Source organism: Salmo trutta, chromosome 32 (assembly GCF_901001165.1).
Source record: "Salmo trutta chromosome 32, fSalTru1.1, whole genome shotgun sequence".
Lineage (NCBI taxonomy): Eukaryota > Metazoa > Chordata > Actinopteri > Salmoniformes > Salmonidae > Salmo > Salmo trutta.
In genome coordinates, this window is record NC_042988.1 from 21,614,428 (window position 1) to 21,638,717 (window position 24,290).

At 44.2% G+C, this 24,290-nt stretch overlaps 1 protein-coding gene across 2 annotated transcripts in view; it reads left to right on the forward strand.

The window, feature by feature from the left end:
• The window catches only part of LOC115171413 (Na(+)/H(+) exchange regulatory cofactor NHE-RF1-like), a 41,006-nt gene extending 16,842 nt beyond the window's left edge, over positions 1-24,164 (forward strand). The window contains exons 2-7 of one of the 2 annotated variants that reach the window (XM_029728209.1): positions 12,641-12,811; positions 16,335-16,488; positions 19,958-20,001; positions 21,613-21,726; positions 22,410-22,581; positions 23,032-24,164. In XM_029728209.1, the coding sequence (XP_029584069.1) occupies positions 12,641-12,811; positions 16,335-16,488; positions 19,958-20,001; positions 21,613-21,726; positions 22,410-22,556 (630 nt within the window). In that variant the 3' untranslated portion in view covers positions 22,557-22,581; positions 23,032-24,164. Of the gene's footprint in view, positions 1-12,640; positions 12,812-16,334; positions 16,489-19,957; positions 20,002-21,612; positions 21,727-22,409 lie in introns of both variants that reach the window. The other variant, XM_029728207.1, reaches the window with a different exon arrangement.
• The last annotated feature ends 126 nt before the right edge of the window (positions 24,165-24,290 follow it).

The window sequence follows — 24,290 nt, forward strand, 5'->3', positions numbered from 1 at the left end:
GGGACACGACACAGGGCCAGGTCATGGTGGGGTGGAAGTGGACCCCACGAGGGGGAGGGGAGCCCCCTGGGATGCAAGAGGGGAGAATGCTACCATGCCACATTTGATTTCTCATTCCATACCCCTCAGGGTTCATAACCCCTCCTTGACAATGAGAGAAAGGGCCGCACCCTCCAAGGATAGGGGGGGGGGGGTGACACTCTGGTACCCTGAAATAGACTCTCCGTCACCCGCGCCCAGCGATGACATGACACCACAGTGTAGGACCAGAACAGACTATACAACACATACAGGCATAGTGGTTATACTGTGTGTGTTCTGTCTGAAAGGGATTCTATGGAGTTACGAAAGGCCAGGGGTATAATATATTCTACAATCGTGGGTGTATGATGTTGGTTTCTGCAGTGTTGGTGAGCTTGGTTATGTTATCAAAGCTGACTACAGTCTGACAGCAAAGTGTGAGCAAATGTTTGTCACATGTTGACCTTCCACAGCCTGAATGACGCCACACAGGATGTTACAACGTCTCTTTCACTTATTCATCCCTCTCATCCTTTCCTAGCCCCTTTCCTCTCCCCTCTGAGCTAGCAGTATGATCTAATCTTCATCACTGTCTCTGTCAATCTGTGCAGTGACAGGTTCTCTGGGGCTGGGCTCAGTTGGATGTGGGAGACATTTTGTGTGCCTGCAACTCGTTGGGTGGAGGTCAGAGACAGGAAGCATGGCCTCGCAGATAAACCATGTTGACTCCTCAGGCCTGGTGCCTGATAGGGTAGGACTAACACACTGATACTAACACACTGAACAGAGAGACATAGGGATGGAGGAGGGACAGCTGCTTTGGAAAGGTGTGTCCTGAGAAGAGACAGAACTAGAGAACTGAATGAAAAGGTGGTCTGGGGATGCCGGGCACTTCAGTACCCAATCAGGGCACACCCACACATTAGTGTTAAAATATCAACATGGGCATCCCCCATAATTGTTGTGATTGACAATGGTCTACTATTTTTAGCGAACCCACTACGAGTGACTTGTAATTCGAACCCTTGGCAGAGCCATCCCATAGGTGCCCAATCTGTTCCAATTTCAAATGGAGGTGGACAGTAGCAGAGGTGGAAAAAGTACCCAATTGTCATACTTGAGTAAAAGTAAAAAATACCTTAATAGCAAATGACTCGAGTAAAAATGAAACTCACCCAGTAAAATACTACTTGAATAAAAGTCTAAAAGTATTTGGTTTTAAGTATACTTAAGTATCAAAAGTAAAAGTATGAATCATTTATAATTCCTTATATTAAGCAAAGCAGACTTCACAATTTACCCCCAAAAAATTACGGCTAGCCAGAGGCACACGCCAACACTCAGACATAATTTACAAACAAAGCATTTGTGTTTAGTGAGTCTGCCAGATCAGAGGCAGTAGGGATGACCAGGGATGTTCTCTGTTTAGTGAGTCTGTCAGATCAGAGGCAGTAGGGATGACCAGGGATGTTCTCTGTTTAGTGAGTCTGTCAGATCAGAGGCAGTAGGGATGACCAGGGATGTTCTCTGTTTAGTGAGTCTGCCAGATCAGAGACATTAGGGATGACCAGGGATGTTCTCTGTTTAGTGAGTCTGCCAGATCAGATACAGTAGGGATGACCAGGGATGTTCTCTGTTTAGTGAGTCTGCCAGATCAGAGGCAGTAGGGATGACCAGGGATGTTCTCTGTTTAGTGAGTCTGCCAGATCAGAGGCAGTAGGGATGACCAGGGATGTTCTCTGTTTAGTGAGTCTGTCAGATCAGAGGCAGTAGGGATGACCAGGGATGTTCTCTGTTTAGTGAGTCTGCCAGATCAGAGACAGTAGGGATGACCAGGGATGTTCTCTGTTTAGTGAGTCTGCCAGATCAGAGGCAGTAGGGATGACCAGGGATGTTCTCTGTTTAGTGAGTCTGCCAGATCAGAGACAGTAGGGATGACCAGGGATGTTCTCTGTTTAGTGAGTCTGTCAGATCAGAGGCAGTAGGGGTGACCAGGGATGTTCTCTGTTTAGTGAGTCTGCCAGATCAGAGACATTAGGGATGACCAGGGATGTTCTCTGTTTAGTGAGTCTGCCAGATCAGAGGCAGTAGGGATGACCAGGGATGTTCTCTGTTTAGTGAGTCTGCCAGATCAGAGGCAGTAGGGATGACCAGGGATGTTCTCTGTTTAGTGAGTCTGCCAGATCAGAGACAGTAGGGATGACCAGGGATGTTCTCTGTTTAGTGAGTCTGCCAGATCAGAGGCAGTAGGGATGACCAGGGATGTTCTCTGTTTAGTGAGTCTGCCAGATCAGAGGCAGTAGGGATGACCAGGGATGTTCTCTTGATTAGTGTGTGAGTTGGACATTTTTTCTGTCCTGTAAAGCATTCAAAATGTAACAAGTACTTTTGGGTGTCAAGGAAAATGTATGGAGTAAAAAGTACATTATTTTCTTTAGGAATGTAGTGAAGTAAAAGTTGTCAAAAATATAAATACCCCCCCCCAAAAAAATACTAAAGTATAACTGTAAAGTATTTTTACTTAAGTACTGTTCACCCCTGCCACACTGACTGAAAAACCAGGTTTACAACAGTGAGTTTGTCAGTCAGACACTTATTAACTCTCTCCCCTGTAGGGGTTTGAAAGGGTCACTAAACTAAGCTCTTGTCAAAATTACACATGACAATCACGAGGCTAAGGATTTGTCCTTTTCCACTGAGTAACCATGGAGCTTTTGACTTTGTCATCTCTGAGGTTATTCTTTCACCTGATCAAGGGGTGTTGCACAGCTTTCTACCACTTATTAAAACCCCAGGAGTTAGAGGCCTGTTTAAAAGTTGCTGTGATAGCAGGCAGCAGCAGTGGACTGACTGCATGTCAGATCTATTGTATATAGAGGCCGGCTGAGTGCTTGCAGAATGCCTGGGTTGATGATTTGCGGGGCGCGTGACAGAGGAGGGTGCCTAGACTTTGGACATTATCGATGGCACAAAATGCAGCCATGTGCAGCATGGAAAACTCTGCGAGAGCCAATGCCTATCAGGCAGAGCAAGACACATTCTCTGTCCATTACAGCTGCGGTAGAATATCTCTTGTATGGCGTTATCATGAATTCTAAACTGGGTGGTTCAAACCATGAATTCTTATTGGCTGAAAACTGTGGTGTATCGGACCGTATACCAAGGGTATGACAAAAAATGGCAATAATTACGTTGGTAACCAGTTTTATAATAGCAATAAGGCACCTCAGGATATGCCACGACTAAGGGCTCTATCCAGGCACTCCGCAACAGCCCTTAGCCGTAGTATATTGGCCATATACCACACCCCCTCGGGCCTTACTGCTTAAGAATAACATGATTTAACATGAGTCTTTTTCCTGGATGTTGCCCTGTAGTTGAGTCACTCAGAGACCCTGGCATTCTGTAGTAATAATGACACACGTTACCCGGCTACAGTATGATGATGTCCTGGTGAATACACAGTAGTTACACTTTAGTCCTCCACTGGCTTCACATGGGGAAAATATTAACCAGGCATCTGGCAGAGTGGCAGCCGCTGGCATGGTGTATGAAGCTGTTTTCAAGCCGGTGAGGTGGTGACTTTGACAGCTGCCTTAGTGTTCCATTAGAAAGGCCCTCTGTGTCAAATATGGTCAGGAGAAGAGAATGAGAGGATGGACGATGCAAACTGCCTGAGATCATTAACCTTTGAGATATTTTACTAGAGCTCATCGTGGTGTTTTACAGCTCTCCACATCAGATCAGGTTTTTATGGGATGCCATCTCTGCTGTCAATCATTGACTCAGGTGCTGAAGAGACAGTGAAGCTCTCTTGACAGGGGTTTAGGTAAATAGTAAATATGGGTTAATATCAGGTAAGTATGAACTGAAAACGGCTACAAAAGAGTGAAATAAGTGTTATTCTTTTTTTCCAGGTGTGATTGTGGTTGGTTTGTACATCCCAGGTATAAACAAGGTCAGTCAGTTTTAGTGGCAGTTGTTTGTCAGGAGTATGTTTGAGGTGTTGCAGCTGCGTGGTGCCAGTTAAACAGAACTGTGGTGATACTGTACCTTATCTGGCATATACTGCTTCCTGAGGGGGTCATGTGTTATGGTGAACTGGGTTATATCATGCTCTGGGTGGGGGCTGTCAAATCTCTAACTTTCAGAAGAGATAGATTAAGAAAGAAGCATCACCAGCAGCTGCAGATAGGTGAGCATACCAGGCTTAATGATGCGGGTTAACAGTTGTGTGTAGATAAACTGTACTCTTAGAAAAAAGGGTTCCAAACGGGTTCTTCAGTTGGTTCCAGGTAGAACCCTTTTGGGTTCCATGTAGAACCCTCTGTGGAAAGGGTTCTATGTGGAAGCCAAAAGGGTTCTACCTGGAACTAAAAGGGTCTACCTAGTACCAAAAAGGGTTATACAAAGGGTTCTCCTATGGGGACAGCCGAAGAACCCTTTTAGGTTCTAGATAGCACCTTTTTACAGGTTCGCTTGTTGGTTTGTTAGCATGTTCAGGCTGGTTAGTTAGTGTCTGCAGTAGGCCTACAGTGGTTTTCTGGGCCTCAGTAGAGTGTATGCAGACAACATTCACATTCTACAGCACAACAGCAGAATCATGTCTTAATTGTAAATCTAACAATGACTCAATAATCCATGCCTTCTGGGAATGCTAGAAATCTGGAAGTTATGGGCGGAGTTAGAAAGTTGGCCTTCAGAGGTATTACAATGTAAATTTACTTTTAATCCGTCTGTCTTCATATTTCAAGACATGGCGTATGGGGGTGTAGTGAGATATCCAATGGGTTGGACAATTCTCTTCTCATCTTGAAAAAACATATATTTAAAAACTGGAAATCAACCACTCCTCCATCGTTAAAACAATGGATAGGTCAATTGCTTTATTATGTAAATGTTGAAAGTGCATAGGCGACGAAGAGAAACAAGATGGTGCAGTTTGAGGCCATGAGAGGGATGCGGACGCTGGAGAAGTGGGTGTGAGCAGGTGGGTCTGGGTAGGTGTGATGTCGTTGATGTTTGTGTATGTTTCGTATTGTTAAAAAATTATTATAATAATCATACACTTTTTTTTGAGTGTAGGCAAACAGAGGGAAGAAGTGTGTCTCGGCTTGAGGTTAGATGCAATTGAAAGCCCAGTACGTAGCAGGAAGGAAGAAATGGGCTGAAGCAGAGGATGCTATGTCTCATTCTCTCCAATGACCTACCTGCTCCAAAGGTCCCCTTCCTAGACTTGGACTGGATGACGATGACTTGATGGCTGTTCTATTTTTGCATCAGGCCATAGTAAAACATCTGGCACAATTGGCAGTCAGGGAAAGCCTGGTTTTGAATTATGACTCAAATGCTTTTAGTCAGTTTCAAATAAGACCCCAAGGTTTGTTAATGTGTTCGTTCATACTGAAAGTGTTCCACTTGTTCATATGAAACTAGGGCTTCTGGTTGAGCCCACGTGTGAACAGTCGTCGGCCACAGATGATGGTGATCACAATATTTTTTCTTCCCTAAAAAGAAGATAGAGATGGTAATTGGTAAGGTACTGCTTCTCCTCCCTCCTGTCACCTCCATATAGAGGGTGTTAGTGAGTCCCTCCATGAGAATGACAGAGGACTTTTCCCATTATGGCGTCTGTGAGAGCACTGGCAGCGCCATTGACGCCATCTCCATTTTGAAGTAGTCCGTTTTCTTCTTCTACTACTTCAATGAGTTGGTAAACAAACTGAAAGGTTGCATACTGCAGCTGGAGTGTGTTGTCTGAACAGGTATAAAGACAACATTGGTGATTTACTGTCACTTGCAGGTATGGAATGTTTGCTCAGGTCCCACCTGATGACCTGGATGGAATTATGTGATCCTTCCTTAACTTCAAAATGGTGAAAGTCCTCAATGGCGATGCCCTTGCGAAAAGTGGCTTTCCGGGCGCTAGAGTCCTCTATCATTCTCCCTGGTGACAGCCAATGACCTGACAGAACAGCTCCGACCACTGACTTACTGTAAGTCACAGCTTTAGAAAGGGATGAGCCTCTGTACACCTGTGTGCCTCTAAATCCTCGTAGCTGTAAAACAGTGCTGTCACATTTGCTTGATGGTTTCGGTAACCAGCATGCAGAAATACCCATTAGACACCGTCGCTAATTTACACTGGAAGCGTAGTCAAACCAATTCATTATTGTCAGTCAAGGTGTGGGCAGGATGGGAAATGGCTGTTTGTTTTCTCTACCTCTTCTGTGTGGTAGATGTGAGTGCTGTAACCAGTGGGACTGCAGGTATAGGGGTGTGTATCTGTATTGTGTGTTTATTTCTCTTGCATGTGAGGAAGTTGACTACAGAGGGAAGAGTATGCTTCAGGAACGAAGTAGAAGTTCCTGTGTTGCGCACTTCCCCTCATGATGGAAAAGGTTGTGTCATCTTCATCCAGTGAACGTGTTCAGCTAGGATCCCATTCTCTTACACTCACTGTACGTCAAATCTATGCCTACGCATTTAAAATAGTCCACAAAGCACAATACTTTCTCTGGCTTTGAAAATGCTTACTAGTATGGTTATTTCTGATGATTCAGGATATGCAAAACTTTGTCATTTATTCACATAAATGTTAATACTAACTGTTCTCTCAGTTTCTCTCCCTGTATTAACTGTTATTCATGAGGTGTTGCTTCTCAGGTGACTGGAGAGATGAGGTTCCTGTGTGGGACCACAGACCCCAGAGATTATGACTGTTAGAAACCTCCTCATATACAAGTCAACACAAGGTGGGGTAGATATGTAGGTGTGAGATCTCTGGGAGCTTTAAGGGAACATGTTGTTTAAGGTATAGGCTTAGAAACAACTATTCAGGAGTTGTAGCACACAGTATTCCTATTTACAGTATATAATTACCACAGACATTTTTCATTTCCTAAAACAAGATAAAGCTTAATATGATGTAATGAATTGACTGTTAACTATGTAATTGTTGGACACTGTAATCTTCCCCCACCTGAGTGGTTACCATGACCAAACCCTTCCCTTTTGGAATTTGGTTTGATATACAAATCATTAAAATCCAGACGGAAAATATTTACACAAGAAGCAACCTAATATTACACAATATTTCCCTAATTGGACGTACTTTCCTGCGTTCTTCTCCCACATTCTCCAAATATTATGCCTTGATAGAGAGAACTAGGTTCTGGGAACCATTCAAAACAAAATAAAGAGTGAAAAGATTAGACAAATATTTCTGACCTGAGACTGAACTCAGGTCACGGCTAAGCTTATCTAAAACAAATATTGGTTTCATGTGGGAGACTTTTATAATACAGAGACTGTCGTAGGGATTGGACCAAAACGCAGCGTGTAAACTCATCTTCTTATTTTATTAAAGAAGGAAAACAAAAAGAAAACATGTATACAAAAACAACACTAAACAGTCCCGTCAGGTGCACGAACACAAAACAGGAAACAACTACACACAAATCCCATAGAAAAAACACCCCTCTTAAATAGGACCTTCAATTAGAAGCAACGAGGAGCAGCTGCTTCCAATTGAAGGTCAACCCAATAAACACCACATAGAAATAGACATACTAGAACTAACAAAGAAATAGACTAACAAGAACATAACCCAACAAACCCCGAAACACTCTAAACAAACACCCCCTGCCACGCCCTGACCAAACTACAATAACAAACAACCTCTTTTACTGGTCAGGACGTGACAGAGACAGACAGACAGTCTTTTCCAATAGCACACCATGGCATTTGCTGTGGGTATTTCCTATATTCTGTTAAAGCTGGGTTGTGTTTTCTCCCGTTTAGTGCCTAATGAATGTGGCGCAGGCTATTGCGCAGGGTGGTGACTGTAAAACTGTCTGTTTGGGCTGACTGTTTTAAAAGCTGACTACTGCAGGTGACTGTTCTTACGGTATCTTCCATGCATTACTCCCTTCCTGCAGTGGAGAGGTTGAATGCACACACACACACACACACACACACACACACACACACACACACACACACACACACACACACACACACACACACACAGGACATGCAGTAGGAGTGAAGCACGGTTTCCTCCCCAGGAGAAGGCCCTGGTTTGTGTGTGTGCAGCAGATTCCACAGATTCCGTGCCCTCCCGGAGATTCTTCCCTGCTCCCGACACAAACTGTCTTCTGTTATCCCAGCCAGCCTGCCATGGTCCCTTTCTGTTGGTTGGCAGGGACGCTCAACGTTGGCCAGTTGACCTCATCCTTCCTTGCTGTGTTCCGCTGTGAATGTCTGTTATTAAAGCTGCAATATGTAACTTTTTGGGAGACTTTTTGTCCAAATGCACATAGTTATAGATCTGTCATTCTCATTGAAAGCAAGTCTAAGAAGCGGTTGATTCTGTTCTATGTGCGCTATTTCTATGTTTCCTGTTCTTAAATTTTATTTTTGGGTCTTTAACTTTCGCTTTTATCCACCAGCTTCAAATAGTTAAAATACTATATTTTTGGTTATGGAAAATATATTTCACAGCAATTTCGATGGTACAATGATTTTCTACACTATACTTGCTTGTTTTGTTCCATTAACTGACATTAGGACTAGCTATTAGAATTTTAGCAACCAGGAAATGACGGAGCAATTTCTGCATAGTCCACCTTAAGAGGAAAAGGACTCCAATTGGACTAAAACAGATCTGTCCCTGTCAGACACTGTGCTTAGTGCTCGTCTGTAAAATGTGTGGTAAGACTTGTGCAGTGGACAGTCAATGGGATCTACATACCAGAAGGACATCCTCAAGACATGCTGTATTTTTCTTATCTACCATGACCTTCCATGATCCCGTGTTTCAAGCCTTCAATTTGTAGGACGCAGGTGCACCCTCAGTCGCTCTTCTTCATTTTGAAAGGAAAATCCTTTGTGGCGTACAGTTTGCAGTTTGCGTTTAATTATGTAGCAAAACGGAGATTTCACACCAAAAACAGGAAGCAGAGAAACCACTGTAACCAGCTTTTTCAGTTTAACCAGGACTTTGGCCTTTGGGTAGAGAGGGACCACACCAAGAATTACTCAGGGAGAATTAAGTTCCAATTAATGTGCTTTTTCTGCATACTCTCCAATTTTCTCTTCTTTCCTCTACTTTCCCTCTAAATATGCTTGTTTGATCCTTATTAAAGTATTTATCATTTATTATCTTAATTTATTATATAAATATGTTGTGACTGTTGATTTTGATTTACTCCCAGTTTGGAATGTATATTTTATATGGAGGTCTGGAATGAAGAACATGGAGGAGAATCAGACCAGATTAACATGTAAGATGGTTGTCAGTTTCATCAGATGCAGATGTACTCAACTTAAGTCTGATTGGCAGGATCAGTGTTTGGCACACTCCTGTTGCTCCCTATCCTCCTAGCCATGTTCAACTCTGTTCCTCCGACTAGAACCTCCTACAGAGACATGTAATGAATTCAGGGGGCAGTTGAGCCTCATTGAAGCTCTGGCCAGCCCCAGCATTATTGATGTTGTCTCAGAGAGGATCAGTATTTGTATTTGACAGCAAGAATGGTCTACTGAACAGTCTAGTCTCTTTATGATAGACTAGTTAGCTCTCAAGCTGTTGCATCTGGAGATGTCTGAGGGACCGTATGGGTTGTGGGGGAGGGGCTTTGCTTGGGCCATTCCTGAAAGCGGGAAGCAGGTGGAGTCTTCAGGAAACATGTCTTTTCCTGGACTACTCCACAGAAGGAGAGGCTGCGGCTCGTTGGAAGGGGGAAGGCTTTGTGTGCGATTCCTTAAACAAAAGGCTTCTTCCGTTCTGAGTCTCAGTGACTACAGCGCTCCACCCAGCAGCCTGCCTCTGCGCCCTTTTTTTTAACTCACTGATTGGACTGACGAATACAGCACTCGACTCCTTAAGACTGCAATCAACTTACATAAGACAAAGGCTATCGTCATTCATGACTGCTCCACTTTGATTGTGTGTGTGTGTGTGTGTGTGTGTGTGTGTGTGTGTGTGTGTGTGTGTGTGTGTGTGTGTGTGTGTGATTGGCTGATGGTTTCACACAAGTAATTGTCCAAACAATTGTTTACAGACAGATTATTTCACTTATAATTCACTGTATCACAATTCCAGTGGGTCAGAAGTTTACATACACTAAGTTGACTGTGCCTTTAAACAGCTTGGAAAATTCCAGAAAATGATGTCATGGCTTTAGAAGCTTCTGATAGGCTAATTGACATAATTTGAGTCAATTTGCGGTGTACCTGTGGATGTATTTCAAGGCCTCTTTGCTTGACATCATGGGAAAATGAAAATAAATCAGCCAAGACCTTAAAAACAAAATTATAGACCTCCCCAAGTCTGGTTCATCCTTGGGAGCAATTTCCAAACGCCTGAAGGTACCACGTTCATCTGTACAAACAATAGTACGCAAGTATAAACACCATGGGACCACGCAGCCGTCATACCGCTCAGGAAGGTGACGCATTCTGTCTCCTAGAGATGAACGTACTTTGGTGCGAAAAGTGCAAATCAATCCCAGAACAGCAGCAAAGAAGATGCTGGAGGAAACAGGTACAAAAGTATCTATATCCACAAAAAAACGAGTCCTATATCGACATAACCTGAAAGGCCACTCAGCAAGGAAGAAGCCACTGCTCCAAAACCGCCATAAAAAAGCCAGATTACGGTTTGTACATGGGGACAAAGATCGTACTTTTTGGAGAAATGTCCTCTGGTCTGATGAAACAAAAATAGTACTGTTTGGCCAAAATGACCATCGTTATGTTTGGAGGAAAAAGGGGGAGACTTGCAAGCCAAATAACACCATCCCAACCCTGAAGCACGGGGGTGGCAGCATCATGTTGTGGGGGTACTTTGCTGCAGGAGGGACTGGTGCACTTCACAAAATAGATGACATGAGGAAGTAAAATGATGTGGATATATTGAAGCAACATCTCAAGACATCAGTCAGGAAGTTAAAGCTTGGTCGCAATGGGACTTCCAAATGGACAATGACCCCAAGCATACTTCCGTTGTGGCAAAATGGCTTAAGGACAACGAAGTCAAGGTATTGGCGTGGCAATCTGAAAGCCCTGACATCAAACCTATAGAAAATCTGTGGGCAGAACTGAAAAAGCATGTGCGAGCAAGGAGGCCTACAAACCTGACTCAGTTACACCAGCTCTGTCAGGAGGAATGGGCCAAAATTCATCCAACTTATTGTGGGAAGCTTGTGGAAGGCTACCCAAAACGTTTGACCCAAGTTAAACAATTTAAAGGCAATGCTACCAAATACTAATTAAGTGTATGTACACTTCTGACCCACTGGGAATGTGATGAAAAAAATAAAAGCTGAAATAAATAATTCTCTCAACTATTATTCTGACATTTCACATTCTTAAAATAAGTGGTGATCCTAACTGACCTAAGACAGGGAATTTTTACTATGATTAAATGTCAGGAATTGTGAAAAACTGAGTTTAAATGTATTTGGCTAAGGTGTATGTAAACTTCCAACTTCAACTGTAGGTGTCAATCAAGGTCTCGTCAAAAGTGTATTTGGAAAAACTGATTACGTCAATAATCATATTGGCCAATAGGGGGAGTATGGGTTTGTTGGGTCAGAGAGACATTGATTATGATTGTGTCGTTTTTTTGGCTCCTGTTCTTTATCTGTGCTGTATTTAATTCTGCACCAACATTTTAACATTCCCTGAGGCTTTGTAAAACTCTGTGAAAGGTCCCCTTACTAAAAAAAGACTACTTGTGTTCTCTTACCGACGGATGGGAGTAGCTGGACTTGGTCGAGTTTTTTCCTGGATGACAATACAGTGCTATGTCTTCCTGTCATCTCAGAGAGGCAGTAGGACAGGGGTCACCTCCCAGCCTGCTATTGTCCTGCCCTGGGCTGACTGGGCTCACACAACACAGGGGCCTGGCCCTCAGGAACTGGCCCTCAGGAACTGGCCCTTCCTCAGGCCGGGGTAGTGGCTCCATGCCTCCTGGCTCCTGCCCCTCCCAGTCCTCCCTACACCAACACAGCTCCAGTCACATGCTCTGTACACCCTCCTATTTTGTACACCCTCCTATTCTGTACACCCTCCTATTCTGTCAGACTCCTTTCCTTCCTCTGGTGTAATTTTAGTCTGATTTGATCATCAATGTCAGAGTCATGGTCTTAAATGTAGCCTATTACTGCATTTCATACCATATCAGCATACTGGACATATGGGAAGGGGAAGGAAGGGAAAGGGAAAGGGATATCTACTCAGTTTGCACAACTGAATCCATTTAACTGAAATGTGTCTTCCACATTTAACCCAACCCCTTGACGTCCACGTCATCGACGCCCGGGGAGCAGTTGTAGTTGGGGGATAACTGTCTTGATCAATGGCTTGGAATTTAAACCAGCGACCTTTCGGTTACTGGCCCAATACCTCTAGGCTACCTGCCGCCCGATATTGGGATGTGTTAGGTATTAATGGTAAAGGAAAAACATATTTTTGTGACTGTGAATCATTTCATGTATGTTCTGTGAATGTGATTCATTGTCTTAGCACAGGAAACCAGGAGAGTGGAAGGAGAAAGTAGATTCTCCAACAGGATAATATTCAACTAACTGTGTTTTCATCTCTTCATCAGGACGTGCAGAGTGAGCTGAGGCCGCGTCTGTGTGTGATCAAGAAGGGGTCTCATGGCTACGGCTTCAACCTGCACAGTGAGAAGGCCAGACCAGGCCAGTACATCAGAGCAGTGGATGAGGACTCACCTGCACAGAGGTCTGGCCTGCTGGCCAAGGACAGGATAGTACAGGTAACTATCTAGCTCACCTTTGACCTCTGGCATCATACTGTGTTATTATTATTCCATGTATAGTAATAGTACATTACTATTCAATGCACAGTACTATTATTACTGTATAGTAGTAAATTGAATAATATTGTATTAATGAAAATACTTCTGTATGTCATGCAAGCTTTTCTAAAACTACGGGACTTGTCTTTAATGGCCTTGGCACAATTCAGTCATGTTGAAGTTGAGGTGTAGAGTGAGGAGGACTGTGAGTGGTAGTAACAGTCTCTGTGTGGGGTCCTAATCTCATAGGAGGGGAGAGGTGGACACTGTCACTGGGAGTTAGATCAGACTGGGATAATCCAGCTTTGTCACTGGTGACTTGTCTGCACTCCACCACCCCAGTCTATCCTGCTCATTACTCAGTACTGTAGAGCAGGGTGTGTGGGGTGTGTGTGTGTATTGTCAGAGGTGTGTATGGCTGCCTGGCTGCCCTCATTCTACTCTAGCCACTGTTTTGTAAATGAGTTTCTGCTATACCCCAGCAGCCATGTGAGACTGCCATAGAAAAGGAGAGCGGAAAGAGAGGAGAGTTGAATCCTTGAGACAGAGAGGGGTTTCCATCCCCCAGCGGTCCCCACACTCCCACCACCCACTGAGGACTGTATTCTTTCTGTTAAATGGACAGCTATTGTTACTGCCAAAGCATGTATTGTTTGGTCTCCTTCCTGGGACTGTGGTAGACAGGCAGGCCCACCCTATGACCGACACAGATACACACATATGCACGCATTACACTCATGCGCATACACACGTACACACACACACAGACACGTAATTATTTTGAATTTCTTTTATGTAACCTTTATTTAATTAGGCAAGTCACGTATGCACACGCACACACACACACACACACACACACACACACACACACACACACACACACACACACACACACACACACACACAAAATACACACTTAGAGCTCACAGAACCCACACAAACAAAGTACACACATGCTATCTCAGCAGTGGTTCCTCAGAATGTTCAGCTGTCTGGGGAACAGATGACATCATGACATATGCTGGGCCAATGGCCTGATGGCTGAGATGGTGTTGCTAGCACTCTCTGGCTACTAGCAGTTGTTGCTATCTAAGAACCTACTGTATGAAGAGAAAGGAAAGTACAGTGAGGGAAAAAAGTATTTGATCCCCTGCTGATTTTGTACGTTTGCGCACTGACAAAGAAATGATCAGTCTATAATTTTAATTGTAGGTTTATTTGAACAGTGAGAGACAGAATAACAACAACAAAAAATCCAGAAAAACGCATGTCAAAAATGTTATAAAATGATTTGCATTTTAATGAGGGAAATAAGTATTTGACCCCTCTGCAAAAACATGACTTAGTACTTGGTGGCAAAACCCTTGTCGGCAATCACAGAGGTCAGATGTTTCTTGTAGTTGGCCACCAGGTTTGCACACATCTCAGGAGGGATTTTGTCCCACTCCTCTTTGCAGATTTTCTCCAAGTCATTAAGGTTTCGAGGCTGACGTTTGGCAACTCGAACCTTCAGCTCCCTCCACAGATTTTCTATGGGATTAAGGTCTGGAGACTGGCTAGGCCACTCCAGGACCTTAATGTGCTTCTTCTTGAGCCACTCCTTTGTTGCCTTGGCCATGTGTTTTGGGTCATTGTCATGCTGGAATACCCATCCACGACCCATTTTTAATGCCCTGGCTAAGGGAAGGAGGTTCTCACCCAAGATTTGACGGTACATGGCCCCGTCCATCGTCCCTTTGATGCGGTGAAGTTGTCCTGTCCCCTTAGCAGAAAAACACCCCCAAAGCATAATGTTTCCACCTCCATGTTTGACGGTGGGGATGGTGTTCTTGGGGTCATAGACAGCATTCCTCCTCCTCCAAACACGGCGAGTTGAGTTGATGCCAAAGAGCTCAATTTTGGTCTCATCTGACCACAACACTTTCACCCAGTTGTCCTCTGAATCATTCAGATGTTCATTGGCAAACTTCAGATGGGCATGTATATGTGCTTTCTTGAGCAGGGGGACCTTGCGGGCGCTGCAGGATTTCAGTCCTTCACGGCGTAGTGTGTTACCAATTGTTTTCTTGGTGACAATGGTTCCAGCTGCCTTGAGATCATTGACAAGTCCTCCCGTGTAGTTCTGGGCTGATTCCTCACCGTTCTCATGATCATTGCAACTCCTCGAGGTGAGATCTTGCATGGAGCCCCAGGCCGAGGGAGATTGACAGTTCTTTTGTGTTTCATCCATTTGCGAATAATGGCACCAACTGTTGTCACCTTCTCACCAAGCTGCTTGGCGATGGTCTTGTAGCCCATTCCAGCCTTGTGTAGGTCTACAATCTTGTCCCTGACATCCTTGGAGAGCTCTTTGGTCTTGGCCATGGTGGAGAGTTTGGAATCTGATTGATTGATTGCTTCTGTGGACAGGTGTCTTTTATACAGGTAACAAGCTGAGATTAGGAGCACTCCCTTTAAGAGTGTGCTCCTAATCTCAGCTCGTAACCTGTATAAAAGACACCTGGGAGCCAGAAATCTTTCTGATTGAGAGGGGGTCAAATACTTATTTCCCTCATTAAAATGCTAATCAATTTATAACATTTTTGACATCCGTTTTTCTGGATTTTTTTGTTGTTATTCTGTCTCTCACTGTTCAAATAAACCTACCATTAAAATTATAGACTGATCATTTCTTTGTCAGTGGGCAAACGTACAAAATCAGCAGGGGATCAAATCCTTTTTTCCCTCACTGTAGAATGTTGGTGCTATCTAAGAACCTACTGTATGAAGAGAAAGGAAAGTAGAATGTTGTTGCACTTCTTTATGCTATCTCTGAATTGTACACTGTTCAGCAATGTTTCATTTGTATTCAGACTACGTACTACAGATTCTCATGCAACAGTGAAGAGTTTTGACGCTCATCTCACAAGCCCCTGGGAGAGATTCACTTCCTCTGTGTGTGTGTGCAGCAGCATATTCTGTGTTTGTGTGGAGAGACAGGATTTCCTGCTGGACAACAGACTGATAATATAATATTGAAAAGTCCTACCTTTGATTAACAGGTTATCGTCCTCATTGTGAGAACAATGGAAATATGCAAGAAATTGTTCCCCATAAATAGTTAGTTACTTGAACAAACTATGGTGCTGATGTGAAAGGGAAACCTGTAGTTTTAGGCTGTTGGACTAGCCTTCACCGTTTTGACTTGGTTAACTATAGTTACACTACTTATACAACTAAGGAGTTAATGCTTCATGAGCTGATTTGTGCAGACATGACTCTTGTGTCTGTGTGTTTTGAAGTTCCTTACACTCTCTCTGTCTCTCCCCCTCTCTCCCCTCTGTCTCTCTCCCCCTCTCTCTCTCCCTCTCCCCCTCTCTCTCTGCCCCCCCCCCCCCCCTCTTTCATCCCCCTCTCTCCCCCCCTCTCTCTCCCTCCCCCCCTCTCTCTCTGTGTCTCTCTCCCCCTCTCTGTCTCTCCGTCTCTCCCCCTCTCTCTCTAGGTGAATGGTATGACAGTGGAGGGGAAGCAGCACTCGGATGTGGTGGCAGCCATCAAGTCTGGTGGTGAGGAGACCTCTCTACTGGTTGTGGACACAGACACAGATGCCTTCTTCAGGAGGTGCAGAGTCGCTCCCACCCCAGAACACATCACAGGTGAGACCAGAAACATCTACAAGAAAGGGCCAGAACACGGTTGATGCAGTTTGGCTGGATTAGTGATCCTTTCTGTAGACATACGTGTCCAAGCATTCACACACAATGGACGTTATCAGCTTGCACATTCCTCACTGTGTGTGTGTGAAGGACAGACCTCTGAAGCCCCTCACTCACACGATCCCTGACGGACATGGGAATCATTATCAGAACTGAGACAGCCTCACAGTGTAGGGAGCGTTTTGCCTCTGCAATCACCTCATATTTTTATTTATTTAACTAGGCAGGCAATGATTAAACCACTACTTCTCCTTTAATAGCCTCATTCAAGGTCTATAGTCCCCCTGTCCCCTTGTCCTTGGACACTAGCAGAGTAAGGGTCTGTCTGACTGCTTGGCCAGGCTCCTCTGCTCCTCTCTCTCTGCCAAGGAACACAGCCACAGAGATACACACGTTGTTTGCTCGAGGTACAAAATCCGAACTCTTAGGTACGGGTCTAGAATCAGCTTAACCTCCCTGAATGTCAACTACTATTAGGGGCTAAATGCAAACTTCCCCCAACTGTCTAGGGACAACTTTCCCCAACAGCTACTGAGCTCTTCACAAAGAGAAGGCTGTTGTACCTCTGAAAGCCCCTAGAGGGAGCCTCAGCCTGTAAATTGACTCCAGTGCTGCAGGTTGGCATTTATTGTCATGAATTTTGCCCTGGAGGCAGCTCTGCGGAGTAGTCACTAGCTGGCACAGCCACAAAGTCTTAAAATCAGATTTTTACACCTAACCTTAACCATAACCTTAACCACACTGGTAACCCTAATCTTAAAATAAGACCAAAAAGCATATTTTTGCTTTCATACATTTTTCCAATATAGTCATTAATTACTTTGTAGCTAGCCCGTCTAGCAGAAATCGCTTGGTTCTGCCTCCAAGGCAAGATTCATGACAATAAACGTTAAGCTGCATTTGGCTTGAGAGGCCAACTGTGCCCAAGTAACACTTGTTGAAACAGGGCGGTGGCCAATGACAACACTTGGCTGGCTACTCTGAGTGCCATTCTGATGCCAACGGCCTCATAGAAGGATGATGCCAGCCCAGCCGACGCTATGACAACCATATGGGTGTGGGGGTAATCGGTGCCCTCTGTGTCTGGGACATTCATATTAGTCAAACCCCCCCACACACACACACCACCCTGCCCCAGACTGCCTTTATATTTCCTCTGCTTGAAGCTCTGCCATAAACAACAGTGAAGTGCCTGATCAGGCCAAAGATACTGTTTATTAAAAAGGTTACCTGTCTGTGCCTCTGAGTGAACCGCAATAGTAAGATGGTGGGTAGACAATATTTATTTTTCATTTAACTAGGCAAGTCAGTTAAGAACAAATTCTTATTTTCAATGACAGTTTACCAGGGAACACTGGGTTAACTGCCTTGTTCAGGTGCAGAACGACAGATTTCTTTACCTTGTCAGGTCGGGAATTCGATCTAGCAACCTTTCGGTTACTGGCCCAACGCTCTAACCTACCTGCCGCCCCTGTCAGTTAGTGTCTCCCTAACTGGGAGTTTTATGCTTCTTCAGTGCACCAATAAAAATACAGTAGCTGCTTTGTTGTGATAAGAATTTCCTCTGTTTTACATGGTGGAATGTTCTTGTATTCTGAGTCCACACTGGTTGTTTAGACAAGCGTTTCACTACACCCGCAATAACATCTGCTAAATATGTGTATGTGACCAATAACATCTGATAAATATGTGTATGTGACCAATAACATCTGATAAATATGTGTATGTGACCAATAACATCTGCTAAATATGTGTATGTGACCAATAACATCTGCTAAATATGTGTATGTGACCAATAACATCAGCTAAATATGTGTATGTGACCAATAACATCTGCTAAATATGTGTATGTGACCAATAACATCAGCTAAATATGAGTATGTGACCAATAACATCAGCTAAATATGTGTATGTGACCAATAACATCTGCTAAATATGTGTATGTGACCAATAACATCTGCTAAATATGTGTATGTGACCAATAACATCTGCTAAATATGTGTATGTGACCAATAACATTTGATTTGACAGCTGTCCATTGGCACAGTTACACCTCACAGTTGACAGATGATTGACATGCTGTGTCCTCTCCTCTGAATGAGTATAGTGAAGCAGTAAACGGAGATATAACTCCTGTTCCATCCAGGGGGATATATGGTCAGGTCTTAGTCCTATCTAACTTCCTGTGGTTTCTGCTATCGGCTTCTAAACCTGACTGAAAAATGCCCAACAGGAGCAAAATTCCATTGAGGCGTTGCCCAGGTAACTGCTCTCTCATGTTGCCCACTCAGAGGGCACCGGATCACCGTGACTTTGGTACACACTCAAGCACGCACTCGCACACACACACACACACACACACACACACACACACACACACACACACACACACACACACACACACACACACACACACACACACACACACACACACACACACACATATATACATGTGTGCGCGAACATGCGGCCAGACACACACACACACACACACACACACACACACACACACACACACATGGATGGACACACACTCCACACTCCCCTCTCACCACCCCTCTGGCCAGCACTTGTGTTTGGTTTCCAAGGCGCTGGCTCCAAGTGGCCTCTCAGCCTGTAGTGTTAGCTGTATTGGGACTGAAGAGCCTCTTGTCCGTGTGCAAACAGTGAGGAGGGACCCAAGGAGCACAGAGGTACATAGAGACAGCTTCAACAGGTCTCAGAACAGCCCAGGGGGACGCAGACCAGGGTCAGGCTATCTTTAGATGATAACAGGTTACTATCTTAGTTCTCACCGATTGTCTGTCTGTCTGTGTGAGAGGAATTGAAGCATGGAAGGTAAGGTTCCACCAGTTGTTCATCAGTCAACTGTATCTGTTTTAGATAGACACACAGGTTTAGATATAGTGGATTGTCTCTTTCTGTGGTTGACTTAGCCAAGTGAAAACCATTCCTTAATATCCTTGTGACAGGGTTAGAGGAGAGTTTCTTACCAGGGCTATTTGATATAGGTTGGCCACTAGGGAACTGGGTTTCATATGCAGCAGCTTGTTTGGACGTGATGATGCGTGGCAGGTAACCAGGGTCAGAGAACATCTCTGTGAAGATGAACCCTGTTTGAATAATGGATGACCTACACATACCCGCGCTATGTAACAGAGTAGGTGTCGCTGGGATGAAACCTGAACTGGATGAGAGCCGTTCTCTGGAGCAGGGATATGAGTCACTCTGGAATTCTGTTCTGGTGTTAGACGGAGGTGGGACAGTTACAGGATATTTAGGACTGACTATAAGATTGGAGAATTGCCATGGTTAGATGTTGTTGACTGGTTGTAAATAGCTGGTATTGAGGAGGGAGTGTGAGTTTGTGTGGAGTCCATAACTGAGCAGTGTTCTCTTCTGCTTTCAGGAGCTTTGCCTGAGCCTGTCGTCAACGGAGACATGGAAAAGACGGTAAGACTTGGATGCCAAATACCTTATTGACCTAATATCATACAAAACTAACATTTGAGACAGACAGACAGACAGACAGACAGACAGACAGACAGACAGACAGACAGACAGACAGACAGACAGACAGACAGACAGACAGACAGAGTTGCGCTCCCACAGAGTGGACTTCCCAAAACACCAGTCTTTTTTCCTGGCACTGTGGAGGTCACTGACAGGTCAGCCCCTAGAAATGAAACACTGTGGATTAACTGCTTCTGCTTTGGCACTGACAGGCACCGTATCAGCTGAGCATTCATAGGGAGTGGACAAGTATTATTTTATAGGACTGTAGAGTGTGTGTATTGCTTCATATAATTTACTTTGTGTTGGTTGGTTCTCACTCTCCTTCCAGCTCACTCATTAATGAATAGAACAGACTGTTTCCAGCAGGCAGGCTGACCCAGGCAGGCTGACCCAGGCAGGCTGGCCCAGGCAGGGGAGGGTATCTTACTCTCTGTGTTGATATTATATGTAAATCCTGTGTAATCTGAATACATTCACTCAGGAAGCCAGGAGAGCAGTCTACCCTGACAGAACAGAACCAGGTCCAGGTGTCTGTAAGATATACAGTACCAGGGCTAGTGTAGCCCTGCGCTCAGAGCCTGGTAGACAGGTATAGAGGGCTCACATGGTAATGCTGGATAACAAGAAGCTGAAAGCAATACACTGTTGTTTAGGCATGGAGAATTCAGCAGCACCATGTTAATCCCTCTGAGGTATTTGTGCATAATCCCTTAGTAAGGGGTCAGGCCAGCCCACACCTACCACCTACTGTACTGTAGACTCAGGTACAGAGAGAGATATCTGGCATATGATAGCAGCCCACTGTATTATCTGGGGATTCTCTATTGTGTGTTGTGATATAACCTAGATATGGTCAGTGATTTGGAGGCTTGCCAAACAGGCAGATAAACCCAGAGTCAGGCCACTGGCCACAAACCGAAGAAGAAGATGTCATTAGGTTAACTCCACTACATGAATACTATGCTAATAGACTTCATATGTAAAGAAGACAGGCGCAGGTCAGTAGTGAGACCCTAGTCCTCAGTCATTGACCATCCTTTTAACCCCCAAATCTAACAGTCAAAACATTGGATTAAGTGAGGTGAGGGAAAGGCAGAGAGAGAGAGGAGTTGAGAGGTTGTAGAGAGGTTAGGGTGAGGTCACTCTCCATGGGCTCGTGTTTCCGGTTTTCAGGGATGCAGTATTTTCAACCTAACTTCCGTTTCCCCTGAAAAACAGGACGTTTTTTTTACGCCTGCTATCTTAGATTAGGGTGAGGTAGGCACTGACATGGCAGAACAGGGTGATTGGGTCTTCTCTAATGCTCTGACCCCAGTAGGCTCTAGTAAACTGCTGCTGCCTCTACTGGCCTAGGGAGACATATCATACAACTTCCCAACCAGCATGGTCAGACAGTGTGTGTATGGGGCACAGGCAAGTCTGCCTCCCTGAGGGCAAACATAATATTGCAGCCAGACTCTCCATGGAGAGTTCTCTCAAACTTGACCCCCACTTTGGCTACTTGTATTTCATCTGATTTGTTGCTTGCTGTCTGTGTGTCCACTGCAGGTGAATGGAAATGGAAAACTGGCCAAAGAGGTGGAGCAGGACTCTAAGCTGTCAATCAGCCCGTCTCCAAGCAACACCTCTTCCAACGCCTCACTCACAACCCCGCCCACAGAGGTAAGTCCCGCCCTGAAAGCACATGTGAAGCAGCATTATAAAGCAGCTGAAGTCTCATGATCTGAATGTGTTTCCATAATGACACAGTAATGTATAATATCTATTATTTCAGCACACTCTTGTAAAATAGGCTTTACTACAATATCAAAATATCAATTTATTCTCTCTAGCCTCATTTATACTTGGTGAGGACATGTGTCCTTTGTCGTGATCTTATCCACATTCTTATTGGGCCCACATTGTAGCCGTTGCATCTACATCTCTTATCCGGCTATTGTGTCCACATTGTGACCAGATATCCTGGTCCCTCCCTGTATGAAAATGATTTGACAGATATTCTTTCAAAATAATATGTATTTATTTTAAGATACATTGATGCCATAAGTCAATGGCGTCACCTGTCAATTTTTTAGAGGGCGGGATTAGGATTTAAATTGTTTCACTATCCGGATATGTTTACACTTGCATGTGTGACGTAAGAGCAGATCACAATCAGTTCACAATGTGTCTTTTAGTCATCTACACCTGTCTAAATATGCTGGCAAAATCAGAATGTGGACAAGATCAGTACAAAGTACTCATGTTTAGAACCAGGTATAAACAGGGCTTGTGTCTCTTGTGCTTTATCTCTCTACTTCTACTCCTCTCTCACACTCTCCTCTCTCTCCTCCCTGGTTGGTCAGTTGTCTGAGCCAGTGATCATGGGCGCCATCCCGGGTCTGAACCTGTCCCTGCAGCAGGTCAAGGAGCGTGCTCACCAGAAACGCTCCAACAAGAGAGCCCCGCCCATGGACTGGAGCAAGAAAAATGAACTGTTCAGCAACCTGTAGAGCACCTCGCCCTGCACACACCCACATCCAGTAGATACTCACACACCCACATCCAGTAGATACTCACACACCCACATCCAGTAGATACTCACACACCCACATCCAGTAGATACTCACACACCCACATCCAGTAGATACTCACACACCCACATCCAGTAGATACTCACACACCCACATCCAGTAGATACTCACACACCCACATCCAGTAGATACTCACTCACCCACATCCAGTAGATACTCACACACCCACATCCAGTAGATACTCACACACCCACATCCAGTAGATACTCACACACCCACATCCAGTAGATACTCACACACCCACATCCAGTAGATACTCACTCACCCACATCCAGTAGATACTCACACACCCACATCCAGTAGATACTCACACACCCACATCCAGTAGATACTCACACACCCACATCCAGTAGATACTCACACACCCACATCCAGTAGATACTCACACACCCACATCCAGTAGATACTCACAGAGGTCAGTGAAGGAGAGGGACGGAGAGAGAGAGGGGTTGTTCTAAGCCCCATGTTTTCTATGACTCATTAAAACCAGCAGTTTAACTATTGGTGAGGGAGAATACAGGTATATGTATGTAAAATATATACACAAATATTTGTATTATATTCCAGATGCTATAAATGATGTGCTAACAATATCTAGACGAATATGCCAATGTTGGAAAGGAAAAATCTAGATCAGATAAGAATCTTTGTATTGTGATTTGAAAATCAGTTTTTAAGTATTCTATTTCGCGTGTCGAGGTGGTTGTGTGTGTGTGTGTTTTGTACCTGGGTGTGTATGCCCAGAAGACCCTGGAAGTCCCTGCTGGTCATAGCCTGGTGCCTGTCAGTATAGTGGAGTAGGTCTCTCTTATGGCCATTCCTCTACACGTTAATCAGTCATTGAAACACATTAAACAATATTTTTCTCGCCTTAAACGAGAATGGGACCAGCCACTTACATACCTGTCTAGTCTATCACCTTTCAGGGACCAAATAGAAAGCCTCTTCACACTTCCAGTCAGATGCAAATGTATTTCATGTAGCTGAGCTTTGGGTCAGTCGAGCTTCAGGAGAAATTTGCTTCTGACTGGAAGTGTGCTTTTCATGAGACTTTTTCATGTTTGTCCAGTTTTTGCCTTCAGCACCTTCACTAATCAGCTCTGTGTGTGTGGTAGATTCTGCAAACCTTTTAGGGACCAAAACCCTGATGAACAACAACCACTGACATTGGGGAACGATATGTTGGTGCAGTGTCCATCCATACCAGACTTACTTCAATAAATGTGAAGGCTGAAAACCTTACGTCCATAGCGTTGCCATTACCACTGTATATTGCGATACTTTTTTTTATTTTTTTATTGCCATTGTCAAAATGCTTTGAGGTTTTTACGTTTACGTAGATATACTTAAACATAATTTCTTTCTTTAATAAGAATATAAATGTCTACGCTTCACTAGATTTTATGTGTATGTTCAGTATTGAGAATGACAGTGAGATTCGCTATTTTGACCTTTGAATTGTATGGGGGTGTCATGCTCTTAAACTGTTCATGTTATTTCTATACTGTATTAAATTGTACATCTCACCACTGTTGTCCCATGACTCTCCATTTAAATGAAGACTACAGTAACAGAAATGTTAGGAATCTATTTCTGTGCTATGAAGGCGTAGATGAAATGCACCCAGTCTTAAAAGGCTTCTGGATATTTAAA